The following is a 20,563-nucleotide window of genomic DNA, read 5'->3' on the forward strand; positions in this document are numbered from 1 at the left end:
AAAGTTTTCAGCTATTCCAAATTACATTATAATTAGAATTATAGCCACACATTGTTCTTTAGAAACTATCTTCCTCTTGAAAATCTTTGCTGCGAATATAGTCTTCGCGAAATTAGGCTTGAATTAAAATTATAGCTGCACAGTTTTCCCCAAATTGGATTAGAAGTAGAATTACTGAATTCGCGAAAACTTGGAAATTGAATTAAGTTCAGTTCGTATAAAATCGGAGTCCATTCTCAAAAGCATGAGAATTGTAGATGTCTCTACGGCAAGCTTGGCTCGTTTCGTATCATAAAGTTGTCCTGTAGCATTTTCATGAAAAGCGGAACTAGGTTAGAATTAAAGTTAGAGCATATAAACATTTTACAAATGAGATTAGAATTGGATTACCAGCATTTCGCTTTGATTAATCTATTTAGACAACTATAGGATTATCTATTTATCCAAGTCTGAGTGACGATTGCTACAAGGGTAACAAGAACAGCCCTCAACTTATCATGCAACAAGCTTGACGAAGGACGCGTAGTTTTTCCGCGATCAATCAATGAAACCATCGGTTTCCCTAACAAATCCGTTTTGATACAAATTGTCAAATGACTTATGGATCACCCTCATGCGTTATCGACTCCTAATGTACCGTGGTGTTTCATTTCCATTACATTGAGTCAAAGCCATCAATCTCCGATCGCTCAGGTCTGGGGATGTTGTGAGCACATTGTACCGTGTACAATGGATTTTGTACTGTTCCGATGACGGTGTAGCGCGGTAACATCCAAAACATTTTTACAATGCTGAATAGAAAATCGTATTCGTTTGCAAAACAGTTGAACTTTTAACGTCTGAAGAAGTCTTGTCTATCAATAGTTTCCTTTCGAAAGAGAATTTCAAGCCTAATGTTCGTAATATGAGACCCATGCCATCTACCTCAATCATAATCATAATATTTACCAGCTTTACTTGGGTGAAACGAAATCTAAGACACATCCGCGAAAGACCGAACTCGCCTATACACCGTGCTGAAATATACCTCTTAATTCCCTGCGCATTTTTGATGATAATTCGGAAAGATATGTCTAGTTAAGTGTTCAGCTGTGGATGACAATTTTAAATATTGATATAATAATTCATTCAGCCCGGATATATAAATATATCATCTCTAAACTAGGACACTGTAAACAGGCGCAATAAAACATATTTTATTGTTTTAAAATATTATATAATTTATCGCTTTATTATAATCGTAGAGGCGAGGTGTTGGTTCGGGTGATTGACTTTACCAATAAATTTTGACTTCTTCAATTCGTTTCACTGTCTTGCAATTCTTATAATGTCTTGAATGGTAAAACTCGGAATAGAATGATGGCGGCATTGATACTCTACAATTGTGCGGTATATAGTTCGCTTGTAATATTAAAGAGAATGTGAGTATTTAACAGACCGTATATACCGTGAAAATCGACGTAACGGCCAATTGTTATTCTTCCTGATTCTAGAGTTAAAATTTTAGGTGAGCTGTGATATTTTGATTGGCGAGCAGGTGTTTCACACTTGCGATAATTTGAGGGACGCGCCGAGAATTCAGGAAATGCCTTGACCCTGCAACCTTACGTCGACCTTCATAAACGATATTATGAGAGATACCACGCCGTGATTGATGGTTCATATTTCACGGGTCGCGCCATCAAATAATGTGGCACCAGCCAATTTCAATGAACCCAAAATCAATAAACTTTGAAATTCGCGTGAAATTACACCATCATGCTGGTGTGAGTGCCTCATCCATTTTATGGACGCAAATACATACCCATAGATTTGTACATTTTAAGACGGTAATGGCTTTACGTATAGTATTAGTAATGATCGCAATCTCACCAGGTTTTGGTGTCGATTGGACAAAATTCGCAGAAGTTGATATCGGTTCATATCGATTTTAAAATATTTCTCATCCGCGGAATGTGAGAATACCGCGATACGTGCTTGCTATAATTTAGAGGATCATTCATCAAATCACCAGAAAATCGTTTTAAGTATAGCTGTACCTCCACGCGGTATGCTTGGCTTGACCACTTTCAGCTGGAAAGCAGTTGTTACACGTTCTAGATTCCGCGACAATATAATTTTGCTGTAGGCTCGAGGATATCACGGAAATCTCTGTCTCAGGGTGGTGATCTCAGCCGCACTTAAAGCCACGTTTGGTATATGTATCGACAAAATCCGCGACTAAATTACTGCTTGCGAGATGGATGGGAGAAATGTTAATACTGAAACAGGTGCTAAGACTCATTCAGCCTATATAACGCCCCGTCGTGATTACAGGAGTCTTGCAACTATCAGCTATCGTGATACAGGTAAGGTTGCATTTACAACAAAAATCAATCGTAAACGAACATGTTTGAAACATAGCCGTTGTTTAAACCATGTTCCATATTCTTCTCTTTTGTTTCTTTTCAACATGACGTCACGAATTTTCAAATGATAGCGGATTGACATTGCTATATGACTCCTTAAGAATTAAAATTGAAAACATAGTGTCAATATGTCTCCTTTGACGAAAAAGGTTTCCACTCAAAAACGGACCGAAAATATCCTTGACCAGGACTACATCGTCATGCAGCATTTTTACGGCCGGCGGTCATCATCATCAGAACATCCCTTTGGTTCCAGTGATTTAGAATTACGTACTGTAACTGATGTTGAACCCACGACTGTTTCGACGGTTGCAACCGTTCCATATCGTATAAGTCGATTATTATATTTGGCGCAAGTCGTCCAAAAGCTCATACCGCATATTTTCCGGATGTATTTACACAATTATGACATAATTACACAACTTAAAAAAAGCAATTTGTAAAAATAAAAATTTGTTTAAAACAATATTTTAAAACATTTCTTATTCTAAACGCAACCCTAGATGTAGGGTCTACATTTTCTCTGTCATTAATATTAGTAGTACTATAGTAATGCTCGCAAACTCGGCAAATTTTGGTGTCGATTGGAATAATATTTTTAGAAATTGATATCAGTCCATTTTGATTTGGGAGCATTTCTTATCAGTAGAGTGTGAGAACACCGTGAAACGGGACTTGCTTCAATTCAGCGGGTCATTCATTAGCACAGGATATTGCGAAAAGTTGAAATCCAATTTTCGCATTCAAGTCACAGACGAAGCGGCGTTATACCCGGCAGCATTAGCTTAACCACTTTCTCTCGTTACCCAGGTCACACATGCGAAACCTCGGCGCTGCCTTTGGTGTTCCCAGGTTTGGAATCTCTGTTGTTTGCTGAAGCCGCGGCTTACATGTATTAGATCCGACCTACTGAGCATCGCGACCGTGTGACTCACAGATCCCTTCCACCCTTGCAATCCTACCCGGGGATTAGCTAATCACGACATGAGGGCCCGATCGACCCTCGCTTTTCCTCATCCGTGATGGGAATGGGAAATCCTTGTAGACTAGAAATGTGACTCAAGGGGTCTGAACATATCGACTCATCGCATCTTGTCAATGTATTTTTATGAGAAACCCTAAACTCAGGCATGGTGTTGTACTCACAGACGTGTCGCAAATTCCTGCGATAATAAAGAACGAAAATGATGGCGAGGATATGCGGGGATGATATCAATATCATGTTTGCGAAATGATTCGACTATGTTTATCGATCAACATATCCGTTTCAGTGTGTAGTCCGCCTTGCCAAAAATGATGCTTATGTTCTGTAAATACTTGTAGTTTTCACAGCCAGCGGTTCCCGCTGAGGTTGTAATGTGAACAATATCGATTTTATAGTTTGAACTCGAGTTTATAGTGAATCCCGTGCCTTTGTATAGACGGCTTCCTCCGTCGGGCCAACTCCAAATTTGCGCACACAAATCATTCTGCAATATTAAACTTTGTCAAAGTCTGTTTACATAACCTGATATAATGCAGTTGACATATCCGTACAACGTTGCTGGAAATTGGTTTAACATAGCCTTCACAGCATGTAGGCTTCAAATTGCGTTTACCCACAAAGAATTATTACCTTCTCTGCCATTGCACATTCTAGAAATGAGGTGAAATGATGGTCTTAATAGCGACTTCATTTTATCGAACGCTATCAGATAAAATAAATCACGTCTTGCTAGGATCCGACCAAAATATGAGACTGGGATGAGAAGAACTGAAGAACTTATCGTGAATGCTAGTGTGGGTTGGGTGCGTTTAAGTTGATCGGTTCCTGTATACCGGTATCGGGGCCTACGATACTTAAGTATCGTAGGCCCCGCCGGTATTCATTATTTTGTTGATCGTGAATATATGTGTCGCGAGCGTTGCGGATGATTCCTTATGCTCTGCTTTCGTCAATTTTCTTCGAGTTATAACGTTGAAACTTTCTGTTCAATTGTTCATCCCTGTATGGGTATATATGGGGAAGGGGTGGTATCGTTGTCGTTGTTTGTGGTATTCATGATGTTTGTCGTCTACTATGGTCATTTAAACCAGGCCAATTTTCTTCATTTTATTCCGTAGCTGCCGACTTGTAGCACGGCTTACTTCTAGGCGTTTATAAGACACCGCTTATTACACGGATGAGGAGGCGAGGAGGAGCCTAAATAAACCTCCAACACTTGGGTAGGAATTCTGGAGTCGACCTCGGTCGGACTCGAACCGCAACCCATTGGTGTTGCAGCTGTGGATTATACCACTACGATACCTCGCCACGGGAAGGCTGTGATTCTCGACAAACTGAGGTCTTTTGCACCATGTCTGTTGATCCATGGAAATTTATGTCCCTATAGGGAACAATATTACAAAGTCTATCAGTAATGGTACCGTGTAAGTGATGATGATGATGATGATCACTCGTCATGGTCCGTTTTTTAACTACCGATTTCGTCATAACATTCCACATTTAAAGAACCCTTGCTCGACCAGCCCATCCAACCGCGCAATGCCAGACATATCTATTCGCGGTTGTATGATGAATGTAAGAATAAGTATCATATACGACTTTGACGCACTGGAGGTATTTTACAACACTTCTCCTTCCCACATTTTCGGTTCAATTTGCAAGCGGGCAGCTGCAAATGTTCTCTAAACTTCAATATTCTGGGAATTCTTGCAGGGATTCATTGAATAAAATTCTTGACAACTTCGAATGACAAATTATTTAATTGAAGTATACGCGGTACGATTAGATATATCCAAAACGGGTTTATATCCCGACTCAATAGCTATATAGTTGAGTAATGCCTATCTAGAACTTCTCATATCATGACAACGCAAATGGAATCCTACTTGACGGTATCTATTGACTTTCCCCGTAATCACTTGTTTCACGTCTAAATATGTTGACGCAGTCATCAAGTACGAACGAGTATAAATATTCGAAATATGCTAATCCGAGATTACGCGAAGACGGGTTGAGATTAAGATGTGAACCTCCTTAAATAAGTTTAATCCGACTTCAAACAGGTTCTATCACAGACATGATCGAGTTTCCGTACACATCAGTCAACAGTGAATATAGGTCATGTATTCTATATATATTTATATCCTATAATCATGAACCTACGCTTGCCTTATGCATATCATATCCAGCTCTACCCAGGAACCACGCGAGACCATGAAAATAGATCCTAATATGAAATAGCATAAAAGTTCAGCCGGTTCGAGCGTTAACGTAACTTCCCACAAACATATGCATATTTCTGAACCCCTATCACGATCGATTAAGTCGGAAATACCATATATATTTTGTTCGTTATTGAGTTATGATGCGACTCAGTTTCAGTATTGGATTTTCCAGGACACATTTGAGCTTCACTTCTGACTGAATTCTGTACAAATACCTCTTTAATATTATTTCGAAGAGGAAAAAGTTTCTCGGTAATATGTTGAAGATATATTCAGCTTCAAATCAATTTCGATTGTGCTTACGTCATTGGCTGAAGTTTGGTTGCAACTTAGCTGTTAGTTTAGCAAGGTATAATGCGAAGAAATAGAGGTTACAGCATATAGTTTAAAACATAATTACTGGTTGCTAGCGATCGGTACGATTGTCGCAATTGCAGTGGAAAAGGTTTAATTAATGGATTGTTGGAGGATTCAGCGTTCAAGTATTGTTGTGACATTTGTAAACATAAATGGCAATCACGTCAACATCAGATCATACACTCGACCTGACCAAGATAAATGTCACCCATAGTATGCATAAATGCATTTGAAAGGATCAATGCCGCGCATATGGCATAATAATACGATGAGCTCATATGTCTCTTCGGAACATGTTATGCCGCGAGTGTAAACATCATCCCAATGCGACATAGTGACTGCGGGTTATCGGCATCTTTGACATGCTTTAGCCAATTCCGATCATATCGCATCATCGAAACAATACATCCGCAACTTCTATCGATTCGGTTAGCACCCCGACCGGGTGTATAGCTCTGCCTCAAAATATATTATGATTTTGGGCGAATCTTCTGTATCAGAGATTATTTCTGCTCATCAATATCCCATGTCATAGTTTAGTTAATCTCGTATTCAGTTGCGAATTGTAATAAATATATACTGGGTGTTTACTGTAGTAGGCTAAAGCATTTTGAAATGCTGAAATTCATATCAGTTTCAAAATATTGTTGGTGTTGTTTCAGAATAAGCTCTTCGCCTGTGCCCAAAAATCAATATTCGTCACCAGCTGAAACGGCTTCGGTGATGGTAACAGCATTCCATCGAAGAAGAATCAGTTAATATGAATGGGGTTGTTTGTTTTATTTACACAACATTGGCAATTATCGCCTATATAAGGTCATTTGCACCCAGTACATTAATTTCAGTAATGTCAGATGTCTTTTACGGTTGTTTCGTCATATTACGGACGACTTCGATGCACGCGCTCTTCCTTCTTCTTCTCTTTCGATTTTCACGCGCCCACGACTCGGTGTTTCGCTGCCATCTTTCTAGAGTTCAGCTCTCTCTTCGTCTGGGCTTTTCAACGCGCTGTATTTACGGCGAGATCGGCGATGAGCAGCCCGGATAAACCTCCGACACATAGAACATGGCGGAGCAGAAACTCGAACCAGCATCCGTTGGTGTCATGACTGCAGTGTTTAACCAACTGCGCCAATCACTTACCCAATATGAATGGGTATTTCGCCCTTGACGTCCAATGGCCGAGACTGAGACGCATAAAAATAACATAGGGCTTCCCCACAAGATCAAGCTTTAGAGTTTAGGAGATAGTCTTGCAGCTACTAACGTGTCTCGCTAGCCCCGATGTCGATTCCTTAGTCGCTGAAGAGCGTTGTCTGGTATCGTGCATAGCTCATAGTCCCAAATGAAATGAAATTTAGGATCATGCTATTTCTTGTTGTATTTGTACTTCTAATAAATATTTCTTCTTCAGTGGTAACTAATGTCCAGCGTTTATGTTGGAGAACACCGCGTTTTACTGACGAAAAGCTTTTAAAACGTGGCTGCTCAAGTGCTCAACTGTGTGCCCTACTTTTCTCGATATTGCATGCTTGCGGCCGCGGCCTCTACGGAATTTGAAAAGTGGGCCGCGACCCGTTTTGAGTTGGTATTCATGGTGTTTATACTGCTTTGGTCATTTTACATAAGGTTGATACTTTCATTATATCAATCCTTAGCCACCGTCATTTTGCACGGCCCACTTCCGCTGTAGGCCTTGTAGGACACCGCTTACGGGGATCGGATGGCGAGGAGGATCCTAGTTTCACTTACCACTATATACGTTATCTCGGCACAATGGCAGGCATATATGGCATTAAGGATTTTGAAAATCTAGGTAAGTGTGCTGAAATGAGTAGAAGCACCTGAAACGAAACGGCATGCTCTGTTCACACAAATGGTAAGGTTATCCGATTAAGGTTCTGTTTTTACCACATTTGCCACTGATTGAATTTCTAATGAAAATACAGCCTTGCGTCATGTAAATAATGTACTATAGATATTTACCTATCGGTGGATTTTACATTTACTAAACTTTCTTCACGATACTGTTGACATCACGCAAGAAAGAGTCTGCACACTTGTCAATAAATTCTTTGCTCATCCGTACACTAATTCGTGTTAGAATAAGCGATAAGAGTTGATAAAACTAATCCCTATGCGAGAAGAATTCATTTTATTCTCACGCAGCCGATTGTGATTAATCGAGAATTGTGAGTAGGCCTACTATGTCGGTTGAGATGGAGCGAAACTATTATTTTCAAACTCAGCGTCTGTGATGCATAAACCTCAATCGAAGTGGGGAGATAAGCAGAAATAGTTTGAGGTTATTTTATCTATGCCGTACGGTCATTAGTCCGGATAAGCCTTCTTTACGCGGCTGCTGTGAACCCAGATATATCATCACCAGGCGCTATAGTCGCTAAGACTCAAATGGTTTCATCGTGAGCAAGAACACAAGCAGTGACGAAAAATGAAACCATTAGTTGATGCCATAGACATAGAGGTTACCGGTAACCAAACCGTGAAAGTCTAGGTTATTTGCTTCCTTGCTTCAACGATGGTGTAAACATAGGCTAGGTTAAAGTATTCGCGAGTGTTGCCTCTTTCGGTTACAAACCTATTCCCACATTCCCATTTTATTTACTATGCGATCAAACTGATTGAGTCGATAGGTACGGCGATAGGAAGTGGTCAGTAATGACTCGACGAATTCTGTGGGAATTTGCCACCGAATAAGCAATTAATGGTTCATTGTTGTTCACATAAATTGTGGTGGAAACATTTCTCCTGCATCGTATCGTGAGATAAGGCTAGGTTACGCTACTATTGGTCAGAATGAAGTTACGATTTCACGAAGGGCCGTTGCTTTGTGTACACATTATACATCCTATGAGAAACAAGCCTGCGCTAGTAACCATAACATCGAGTCTACTTTCTCATTACTTCCACCTAAGCTGTTTTGGATTAGCCTAGGGCTTATGGGTGTAGCTGTGCGAATGGTCTCGCTAGCTCCAAGTCACTTGAGTCATAAGTGGGATAACTGTGATCGTCATCGTGGAAATTTCATTTGCACAGCCCTGTTTGGAGTAGATAGGGTTGCATTTAAGAAAACGGTTGTTTAAAACACTTTGTTTAAAGCATGTTTTAAACAGTGTTTTAAACAAGGGCCTTTTAATTGTGTGTTTTTTAAGTTGTATCATTATGCCATAACTGTCCAAATACTTTCCAAAACATGTTGTATGAGCTCATATGTATACGGGCGATGATTACTAGGGATGGCGTGAACTTGAGGTTCACGTTCGCGTTCTGTGTGTGAACTTCGGAAATTTAGAGGTTCGCGTTCACAACAGAACCTTGATAGGTTCTGCACTGTGAACCTTTTTCATATCTTGCAATTTTAACTTCAATATGATATTTTTGGTTCGAATTTATTGCATTTCAACTGCGGGCAACTCTATGCATGACGCTGGCAGCATAAAAAATCAACACAAAACGAGCATGCACCTTGACAATCTCAAAGATTTTACTGGCTTTGTTACAAAAGTTTGCACGAAATATCCAGCTTCCCGTTTATGAATATTTAATGACTCTCTGCTGTGAGCTTGACCCGCAATCACGCAACATCACGAGCGACATGCAGTACCTGTAGTCAGCGAACGATGCTTATTCAACCAATCAATGAGATTGATATCGCTTTTTGATGTAATAAATCTAGCAGTCAATCTTGACTTCATGTCTACTGTATCATTAAAACAAAATCCGTGCGATTGAGGCGTTGGCTACAGTTGTATCACTTGCGGGTAGCCTAATATCGGTACCAAATATGGAAACATGTTTTACGCTCTGCCCAATATCAATGTAGCAATAGTCAGACGCCGAATACATTGTCCGGTCTAGTGAAGACCGTTGAGGCGTAAGCTTATATTCACTGGCAACTTCTCGTCGAAATTGTCGGCAAAGTGACTAATGATATTGATTTTATGGGAGTATCATATCATTTGACTGCCTCAGTTGATACATATAGCGAGGTTTCAAGCGCCAATATGTATTTAATCATTGTGTCATTATGTAGCCCGAGTCGTCGCTAGGTATCGTGTACAGTACATTAATATAGGCTATCACTCAATTGAAATGTAGGGTTGGAATTAGCAATATGACGTCACGTGACGTCATGAGGTTCACGTTCGCGTACACACAGAACCTTTCAAAAAGGTTCGCGTTCACACGAACCTGAACCTTTCAGAGGTTCACACCATCCCTAATGATTACCACCCGATATAGCCGACGTAAACGATATGGGATGGTTGGGACCATCGAAATAGTCGTTTCAACAGCTACAGAAGGTAGATATAGATCACTGGAACGGAATGAATGTTCTGACCATGATGGCCGTCGACCGTAATAATCCTGCATGACGATGTAGTCCTGGTTAAAGATATTATTGTTCCGTATATGAAAGGGGTCGGAAGACTATTTCGTCAAAGGAGCTGTATTTACTAGGGATGGTGTGAATCTCTGAAAGGTTCAGGTTTGTGTGAACGTGAACCTTTTTGAAAGGTTCTGTGTGAACGCGAACGTGAACCTCATGACGTCACGTGACGTCATATTGCTAATTCAAACCCTACATTTCAGTGAAGTGATATAGCCCAGTGCTCTTCAACCTTTTTCGACGTGGTACACCCTTTTAACGTTTGCTCAAAACTCGTACACCCCCTGTTCATTAGGGGTCTTCAAAATGACTTTTTTTCTCAAATCGTACTGGCTACTTGATAAAATTGTTAGGTTACCTAACTTTAAGCCTACACACCAAATTTGGTTCGATTCCAACCAGTAGCCGCATTGCTACGGGAGAAGAAAGTTTCTATTTATTATATATAAAAATAAATAACGAAAAATTTGAAATTTTTCTGTTCACCCCATGAAAGTATTAGGTTGTCTATAAAAACGATGTTCTTCAAATTTGGTTGAATTCCAACCAGTAGAAGCGGAGTTATTGCCGTCAAAAAATTTGGATTTGAATAAAATAGTATTTGGTCACAGAGTCTATTCGCAGTCAGTTAGGCCGCCCGCCACGCAAATTGGAATTTATTTCGTGTCAGTCCAAAAACAGCATAGCATTACGAACGATAATCAACCTAAATGTAACAGTATTGTGGAGAGAGTAGGTGAAGCTACTGCTGCAGAAGCGGTAATTCAGATCAGCGATGATAGCAGGCGCACTAGCCTACTGCGTATCAGGCTTGCCCCACACCACACACAGTCGATAGTAGCACATGGGCTGCAAGAGATGTCAGTAACCTCGGATCGTATGCCGCTATACACAGTCTATTGTCGCTAATTTGCATCACTAGTAACAAAATACTAAATTGCAAATGTATGGCGAAATATTGGACATAAAATCGGCATTTTAAAACAAAAGGGTTTCGATTTCAACATGGAAGCTGTTTCGACCCTGGCAGGCTACGTCACTTCATTTATGTGCATTGCGGTATTTATTAACGTCGGGTAGGAAGTACCGATTCAAGAAGTCTGAGCTATCGCGGCGGTTCCCTCAAGAAACACTAAAAGACAAATGACTACCTGAAATGTGAACACATGTTTGTTAACTGCATACTTTCCAACACCAAACGGAACCATTGATCTATTGCCGATTGCTAAATGAATAGGAGAAATATTTGCTTATGACATCACAATCAAGCGGTGTACAGTATTACACTTGAGTACCATATTGCTCATTAACCTGTGCGTCAACATGTACTGACCAGAGATGAGCATGGATTAGGATTAGGTTTTGAAAAAACAGGATTTGCGAAATTTTGTCGGATTTGGATTGGATTTGGATTAGACATTTTTTTCAGAACGGATTAGGATTTGGATTGGATTGACCTATTTTCTGGGAGATTGAAATGTCGTGTGGCGAATGGCGACAAACTTTATTCAGATCAGTTATTAATGTACTTATGGTTACTAGGTTATCTTGAATCAAGTGAATCGTTGGCTGTTAAAGAAAATTTTCGAATCCCTCTATTGCATAAATTAGTATTTTTTCTGAATTTCCAGTTGGAATCGGATTAGGATTGGACATGGACTTAAATATGAAAAAGTTATGGATTAGGTTTTAGATTTGGATTTGAAGGTTCGGATTTGGATTGGATTAGGACATAGAAATTTCAAATCCGCTCATCTCTGGTACTGACCCATAAACCTGCCTTTGTGATAGCTAGCCATCGGCTCATTGTAATTCGGATCTGGTACACCCCTGTACACCCCATCCGAGTGGTACACCCTTTGCAAATTCTGGTACACCCTAGGGTGTACGACAACCCCGGTTGAAGAGCACTGATATAGCCTATATTAATGTACACGATGCCTCTCGACGACTCGGACCACATAATGCCACAATGCTGTAGTACATGTTGACCTTTTAAACGTCGCCAAATGTATCAACTTGGGCAATCAAATGATATAATAATCCCATGAAATCAATATCATTAGTCGCTTTGCCAACAATATCGACGACGACTTGCAAGGAATAAACGATCTAGGCCAGACCGGACATTGTTTTCCGCGTCTGAGTATTGCTACGTTGATGTTGGGCAGAGTGTAAAACGGGTTTCTATACTTGGTACCGACATTACCCCATTAGCAAGCTATACAGCAGTAGCCAACACCCCAGTCGTACGGATTTGGTTTTTAAGATACAATAAACATATGAAGTCAAAATTGACCCCGTAAGCCTGCCAGATTTTTTACATCAGACAACTATATCAAATTCATTGATTGGTTGAATAAGCATCATTCGCCGACTACCTAGATTCCTACATGTAGTGTATTTTACTCTTGATGTTGTGTGATTGCGGGTCAAGCTCACAGCAGAGAGTCACTAAATATTCACAAAATGAAAGCTGGATAAATAAATTTCTACCAAAGATGTTATAATGAAGTGAAAATTGTAATATATGAAAAAAGGTTCACAGTGCAGAACCTACCAAGGTTCGTTTGTGAACGTGAACCTCTAAATTTCTGAGGTTCACACACAGAACGCGAACGTGAACCTCACGTTCACACCATCCCTAATATTTACCCTATATTTTAAATTGTGAATATCAATCCAATATGACATCACAATTGAATATGAGTGACGTTTTTGTGGAGATGAGCGGTATTGTGCATTTCCGCATTGGCAGCAGCGAGAATTATTCGTGTTCACCATCTTCTTTCGATCTTACTACGGAAGGCTGCGTGACGATGTATTTGTCCATGCCACAGCGCATGCTTACAGGCTTCAAGTATTTGAACGCTCTAGTTTGCTCGACACCCCCCGAAGGCTTGTAAGGCTGTATGGTAGACACATAGTCCAACTCCACGCCGGTTGCTGTTTATTGAACCAGTAAAATGTCGAATGTGTCTTTTATTTTAGACTATAGCCTGCATATTTCAGAATAAATACGGGAGTAGTAACCACATAACACTTCTAATCTATATATTTCCCACGGAAAGCACCACGTATCTTGAAACCTCTCACGCGTTCGCTTTCTTGGAGTTGACTATGCTTCGAGATAATGCTTTGGAAACGGTCTAATGGTACAATCAGGCAAAATATTAGCCCACCAAAAGATAATTCGTGACATATTTCCAAGAGCGATGCGGTGCATTCGAATTGTACTTGTGTGTCTATTGAAAGTCCGGCTTCTGTGACTTTTTAATATCCTTCAGAAAATCGGACTATTCAACCTCAACAAAACGGTTGTAGAGAACATTATCTTTCTCTCCTTCTTATTCTTGCATCCATGCAGTGATCATTACAAATTTGCGTCACGCAAAAATGTAGACGGAACTGTCGACTTTTCTGCCAGATGTCGCTCGTCGTCCTAGCGCACGCGAGCTCGGCTCGCTAGATGCCGCAAGATAGACGCATAAAGGTTGACACTAACGGCATCTGCAGGAGCGTGAAGAATAAGCAAGTTTCCATGTTAATATTTCAACCCATTCTCTCAATTCTTCTGAGCTCTCTGCGCAAAATAGCCACGTTCTCGACGGCTCTTCCAGGATGAATCCGTGGTTGCGACCTGGAACAAAACAAATAAATATTTCGAGGTAATTAGGCAATCGTTTGCAATATGGTTCGTGGGATACCAACCTTCCCTAACCTTATTTCATCTGGATTTTAACAAATGTTGTCTTAGGGAGCTGTACCTTGGTAGGGAATCACTGAACTACAAGATTGGAGTTGACGTTATTGTGCACTCCGATGCAGCATATCGAGCACTACAAACAGTAAGATTACAACTATATATTTCGATAATGACAGTGCTTGGTAATTGAAATACTCAAACTGTATTCTGGCAAGGATACGATCGACGCTTTATTTAATGACGGCGCCTATAGCAAACATTAGCAGAGTTTATAGCCTCTCAACAGAGTGATAGATTTACCTGGTATTTTCTTTTCGTAACACCCGGAACATTCTTTGAGGTCGATTGTGTGTATTGGATTTGCCGAGTCCATATTCTCGAAATAACTGAGATTATTTCGCGTACATGTGAACCATCGTAACTTCCACGTTTTCACAAATCCACCCTATGAAAACAAACGTGTTTATCTGAACATGTTCATCCTGACAGACCAGACCAAGGAAATTCCAATGATAGGAATAATTTGAATAATTTGAACTAAATACTCGGGACATTATAGGTGGCGACAGTATACCTGTTTGGTCAAGAATCCGGATTTCGACGCTACGGGAGTGAACTTAGTCTTGGCGGCCAAATTCTTGTCAGTGGCCCCGGCGAATAGTTGACTTTGAAATCGAATATCATCGTAACTGAAAGAAAATAGTCTATATTGGAAAACAAAACCTCTATCTAATCGCGGACTGAACATGGAACAAGTTTTGATCTGCTATAGCGGCGTATGAACCAATAAGGTGTACTCGGGAGATTTTCTCACTAACCCCACCTTTCGCATAACAAAGCTATATTTTCATGCAGAAAATCACATGGCAGGAATCATGCACTAACGAAGTGGTTTTTGACCTCCGATTCAGTCTCAGGGGTTCCGCTGGGTGTCAAGATAAGGTCATCAGTTCTCATCACGCAATGATTGCACGCCCGTCTTAGCCATCGCTGACTGCACACAATTACATGCGAAGGGACTATCTAAGCGAAGCCTCGCATTTCAAACTAGCCTAAAAAGGGGGATAGCATAGCGTTACCATACGTCCTCTTTTAAGAGGATTTGTCCTCTTTTTTGACCATTTTTTGAAAGTGTCCTCGGAGGACGCCCAGATGTCTTCTTTTTTGAGATTTTGCCCTCTTTGAGAATTTTGGTTAAATATAGGGCAAAATTCCACTGAGATACAGTAAATCAGCACTGAAGTAACGCTCCAGCGGCTATTTCAGGAGCTGAGCCGGAAAAGTGACCTCATTTTTTGGTCAATCAATGGATAATGTGAAAGAAAAGCTGTATTTCGGGAGTTGCGACGGAAAGTTGACCTTTTTTTAGTCAAGCGACTAGGGATGGTGTGAACGTGAGGTTCACGTTCGCGTTCTGTGTGTGAACCTCACATATTTAGAGGTTCACGTTCACAAACGAACCTTGATAGGTTCTGCACTGTGAACCTTTTTCATATATTACAACTTTCACTTCATTATAACACCTTTGATTGAAATCTATTGCATTTTAACTGCGGGAAACTATATGCATGGCGCTGGCAGCATAAAACAATCAACACTATACGAGCATGCACCTTGACAATCTCAAAAACTTTACTTGCTTTGTTACAAAAGTTTGCTCGAATATTTAGTGACTCTCTGCTGTGAACTTGACTCGCAATCAAACAGCATCAAAAGCCAAATACAGTACATGTAGGTAGTCAGCGAATGATGCTTATTCAACCAATCAATGAAGTTGATATCGTTGTCTGATGTAAAAAATCTAGCAGGCGTACCGGATCAAACTTGATTTCATATGTTTATTGTACCATAAAAACCAAATCCGTGCGATTGGGGTGCTGGCTACTGCTTGTTAATGGGGTAATATCGGTAGCAAGTAAAGAAACCTGTTTTACACTCTGCTCAATATCAACGTAGCAACACTCAAATTTCCGGTCTGCCTTATACCGGTAAGGCGTTAGCTTATATTCCCTTCCAAGTCCTCGTCGAAATTGTTGGCAAAGCGACGGAAGATATTGATTTTATGGGATTAAAATATCACTTAATTACGTCAGTTGATACATTTGGCGACGTTTAAAACTGCAATATGTACTCCAGCATTGTGGGATTATGTGCCCCGAGTCGTCGTTACATTAGCTACATTAATATAGGCTATCACTTTACTGAAAGATGGGGTTGGAATTAGCAATATGACGTCACGTGACGTCATGAGGTTGACGTTCGCGTTCACACAGAACCTTTCAAAAAGGTTCGCGTTCACGCGAACCTGAACCTTTTAGAGGTTCACACCATCCCTACAAGCGACCACGAAGTGAGGAAAATTTTCCATTTTTAGGATTTGCCTCCGGTATTGCAAGTCTGAAAATTTTGAAAAAGTGTCCTCGTTTCAGATTTCCAAAATATGGTAGCCCTAGGATAGTAGACCTCACACCGATTTTCAAGAAATATTCATGATGTTTTCGTTTTGTGTGAAAATCATATTTTAAAGCAGTGGTCGGGAACCTTTTTCGTCCGAAGAGCCATATTGACCCCATATTTCCCATCTTAACTTCCGAAGAGCCATACGTTTTATTCAACTAATACGTCACAATTGAAAAATTGTGACGTATTAGTTGAATAAATTGTGACGTCATCGTAGCGCAAATTCGTCGACTTTCGTGAGTTATGCGAGATCGTAGGTTCGTCTTGACGATATTCTTAAATCCGAGGACCCATGGGGACATAAGTAGGCGGAGTCAAACATGAAGGTCACTACACAGCAGCATGCATGCCCACTGGAATGTGTGATGAGTCAGTGACGAGGTTTCAGGGGAGGCACGTGAGGCAGTGCCTTACCTGTCTACTAGATTTCGAACATTTTTACTACGAAAATCACGCAACTTACCTATTTATTGTTCGAAAATATAGCGTGAAAGGGGAGGTAAGGCATTGGTGAGGTACGGCCGGGATTAGCATAGCGCAATTCATCGTAAATATCATAGAATTTATAATAACTGATAGCACTGGTCAACACATATTTTTAGGCATACAAAGTAAGAGTGGGTTTGGTAGTTCTGAAGGGCGCTGATTCTGAAAATGACCTTAGTTTTTCAAATTGGCTCTTGTTTTGGAGATAACCAATGGGGACGACATGAGGGTTCTTCATAGTCAATTATTATCTATTGAAGTGCAGTATAAAATTAGAAAAAACTACGATTTTCTTCTTGCCAAGTGAAATATTCAATGGTAAATACAATAATTTTGGACTTTTCAGGGGTACAAGAGCCAATTTCTAATCGCCAATGTGATATTCGTAATCAGCAACCTCGAAAACCCCAGAAACGGCTCTTAGATGTTCTGCCCAATTTTTTTGGTAATAATTGAATGTAATAGCCGCACCGATTCCGATTCGATTTCTCAATTCTCAAAGTATTCAGCGGTATCACAGCGTTGTGCCACACGCCTACATTTGAACAGCAACTACAAAGCTACGTTGTCAATCAAGAACGTGGATCACTACGGCGTTGTTCGTAATTTGAATTCGTAATTGTGAATGTTACTTCCATGGAGTTCATTTCTCGTCGTAGATCAGGAAGACAATGTGTATTTGAAAACTGCATCGTCATACAGGCGTCGCCTTGTCTGCAATTCTCATTGAGCAATCAACGCATCGTGCAATCCGGGATTTCGTAGCGCAGGCGAGACAGCAACTTGGATTTGAGGATTTTGAAACGGGGTCCGAGCCCCTAACCCTGAATACGCCACTGTATTCACCTCTCAATGACATGTTTATACTGCCACAAGAATAATTATATAGGTCATGCTGAAGATTTGATAACAAGTTGCTGCAATATTGATAAATTATGCACAAAATTAGAATTTTCGCAAAGAGCCATACCTTATGCCCAAAAGAGCCATAGGTTCCCGACCACTGTTTTAAAGGCTTTGTTGTTTCAACATTCTGTTGAAGCACAGATCATTTTGTGGACTAGTAATCTACAGTGGTAGTTAGATTTGGAATGTGGTGGATTTATGTGTTCGTGACTCAACAAAAATCTGGGGTTCCCCATAGGCTTACATATTATTATCATATGGGTTCACCAGGTTAATAAAGGTTAAGAGAACCACGACACTAACTTCTCAGGCTCCTTTACTTTTGCTGGGTACGGATATCTCAACGTTACCACGACGGCGCGCTCGTAACTCGACGTGGTTCGCAACGCTTTACATCTGATGATCGGCTGATTGGCGATCTGTTGCAGGAAACTGCGAAGGTCCTCGAATCGGATGCCCCCGAACATCAGCAATTTTCCGTTACGAACCTAAAAAAAACAGAGTACAATGTCTAACGAGAGTCTGCTTGCATATGCGATATAAAATTGGTGTCAACTAAGTCGACCCTTACGATTTGGACGTCAAATTCACAATGCGTAATCTATAATTGAGTCAGATCGCCGTTCAGGTTCAATGTTCACATTCACATTGACTGTAGTATAGTTAAAATTTCACTATTATTCGCTCACACGGTAATGTTGCCAATGAAGTTATGTTCTGAGGAATGTGTGTGATCATAGTGTCCTATATGGTGTCGACACAGGCAAACCTCACGCCTCAAGTGAAATTGTATCACGTCACAATTTCCATTAGGCTACAGGTAATTTGACGGTCATTTTTAACCGGCTTGCCGAGGATTAAATTTGGTAAAACGGGTATCAATCGAAATCTGACTCTGCACTGATTACGAAAATATAAATTTTATTCCGCTCGTGGCCACGGAACTCCCACAATCAGCCTCGAACTTTCCATTGTTATGGAGATTGGCGTTGGGACGCAACAATGCTGTCTGGCTCTTTTTCTCTTGAGCTACTCTCTCGTTTCGCCAGACAGCATTGTTGCGTCCCAATGCCAATCTCCATAACAATGAAAAATTCGAAGCTGATTGTGGGAGTTCCATGGCCACGAGCGGAAAAAAATTTATATTTTCGTAATCAGTGCAGAGTCAGCTTTCGATTGATACCCGTTTTACCAAATTTAATGCTCGGCAAGCCGGTCAAAAATGACCGACAAATTGCCTGTAGCCAAATGGAAATTGTGACGTGTTACAATTTCACTGAGGCGTGAGATTTGGCTGTGTCGACACCATATAAGACACTATGGTGCGATTAATCAAGGATTAAATTGTTGGCGCATAACAACATATGTGCTGCCGTTCCAGTCGGTCGGACTGGCTGATTTGGCTCCGGCATTACATAAAATTTGCTCATTATAACCTCGATATTGGAGATGTCACTGATTTCGACAAACTAAGACGAAATTGAGGATGGATGAGTCCGCCAAACAGCCAGTAGCTGTTGCTTACTCGAATGGAAGTGTGTTGACTGTTCGTCTGATATGTGCTGATTGCTGATGCTACTGACAGAAGACGATGGGCTGATTATCGCTTGGCTAGTGGCTAGGTTATTCACAACGCAAAGGACAGGTGAGCTTGTTTTTACGTTGAATCACATCCGAATAGGTCTTCGTATCGTAGGCGCATATGTCACTCACCAATTTGAAGTGCTTTACGAGTCCCTTACCCCTCGCGCTGATGCAGAATATCTTATCCCTTGGTTCGCATTCCCGCAACAAGAAACTGCCTTCCACTCCGTTCGACATGAGCAATACTTCCGCAAGATGTCGCGTTATGTTTCCGTGAAACCAAGGTAGGTCTAAGAGGCTACTCCTGGACCTGGTATAATTCATACCAAGCAATAGGCTAAAATAGGAAAGTATGCTAAAATATCAATGATATTCTTGAGCAATTTAGCAAATAGATCGACAGATCACAAATTTTGATCGCATTAGTGTTTCCATTAGCTTGTATCCATATCTTGAATAGGCCTGTACCTTGTGCAGCGACTCTAAAAACTTTAAAAGTCGCCTATGATTATGATACTACTTACTACGCCGAATCAATTTTAACTCAGGCTCTTGTGAAAACTCCTAATGTCTCGATCGCCGCTAATTTCGACAGTAACGTCGGTGTATTTTGATGATGTCATCACCGAGAAGACCCGTGATTATGAATCCACCCTGCCACATTCCTTTACCCAACACAGTACGTAATTAACGTATATAGCAGTTTGGAATGCAATATACCCAGAGAATCCCTGCAAGTTCTACATTTCCCTGACCATCACGTAGTCACTGCGTGACCATCGAGACTAAGCAACTACTTCTGCTTTACCACTATCCCGTAGCCCTATCTATAGCCCAACTTTCACGTTTTCAGTATTCTTTCAATTTCTATCAGATATATCGTATTTCTGATCAGCTATTATCGTAGCACGGGTATTCTCGGTACCAATCCTCACTTTACTACGACTTGAAACTACAGGCACTCAGGCCTGCGAACATTCGACTGAACAGTATCAATCTTACAAGTAAACCTATACCGCATCATGCAAGCATTCA

The 20,563-nt window shown here is 40.6% G+C and overlaps 1 protein-coding gene across 1 annotated transcript; it reads right to left on the bottom strand.

The window, feature by feature from the left end:
* Positions 1-13,319: 13,319 nt before the first annotated feature.
* Positions 13,320-20,420, bottom strand: LOC145449883 (dual adapter for phosphotyrosine and 3-phosphotyrosine and 3-phosphoinositide-like). The gene is made up of 5 exons (XM_080328323.1): positions 19,658-20,420; positions 18,248-18,432; positions 14,667-14,781; positions 14,393-14,537; positions 13,320-14,026 (listed from the first exon to the last, which is right to left on the bottom strand). Exons 1-5 carry the CDS (start codon positions 19,850-19,852, stop codon positions 13,887-13,889), a joined length of 780 nt encoding a protein of 259 aa, XP_080184449.1. The 5' UTR covers positions 19,853-20,420; the 3' UTR covers positions 13,320-13,886.
* Between the last annotated feature and the right edge of the window lie 143 nt (positions 20,421-20,563).

This window comes from Botryllus schlosseri, chromosome 11 (assembly GCF_051294905.1).
Source record: "Botryllus schlosseri isolate E-star chromosome 11, Bs_hap1, whole genome shotgun sequence".
In the NCBI taxonomy this organism is placed as follows: Eukaryota; Metazoa; Chordata; class Ascidiacea; order Stolidobranchia; family Styelidae; genus Botryllus; species Botryllus schlosseri.

Coding starts and splice junctions, on each gene's coding strand:
- LOC145449883 (XM_080328323.1), bottom strand. CDS start 19,852: ATGAATTATACCAGGTCCAGGAGTAGCCTCTTAGACCTACCTTGGTTT. Junction 18,433..19,657: donor TCGTAAAGCACTTCAAATTG/GTGAGTGACATA, acceptor TGTTTTTTTTAG/GTTCGTAACGGAAAATTGCT. Junction 14,538..14,666: donor CCGGATTCTTGACCAAACAG/GTATACTGTCGC, acceptor TTGTTTTCATAG/GGTGGATTTGTGAAAACGTG.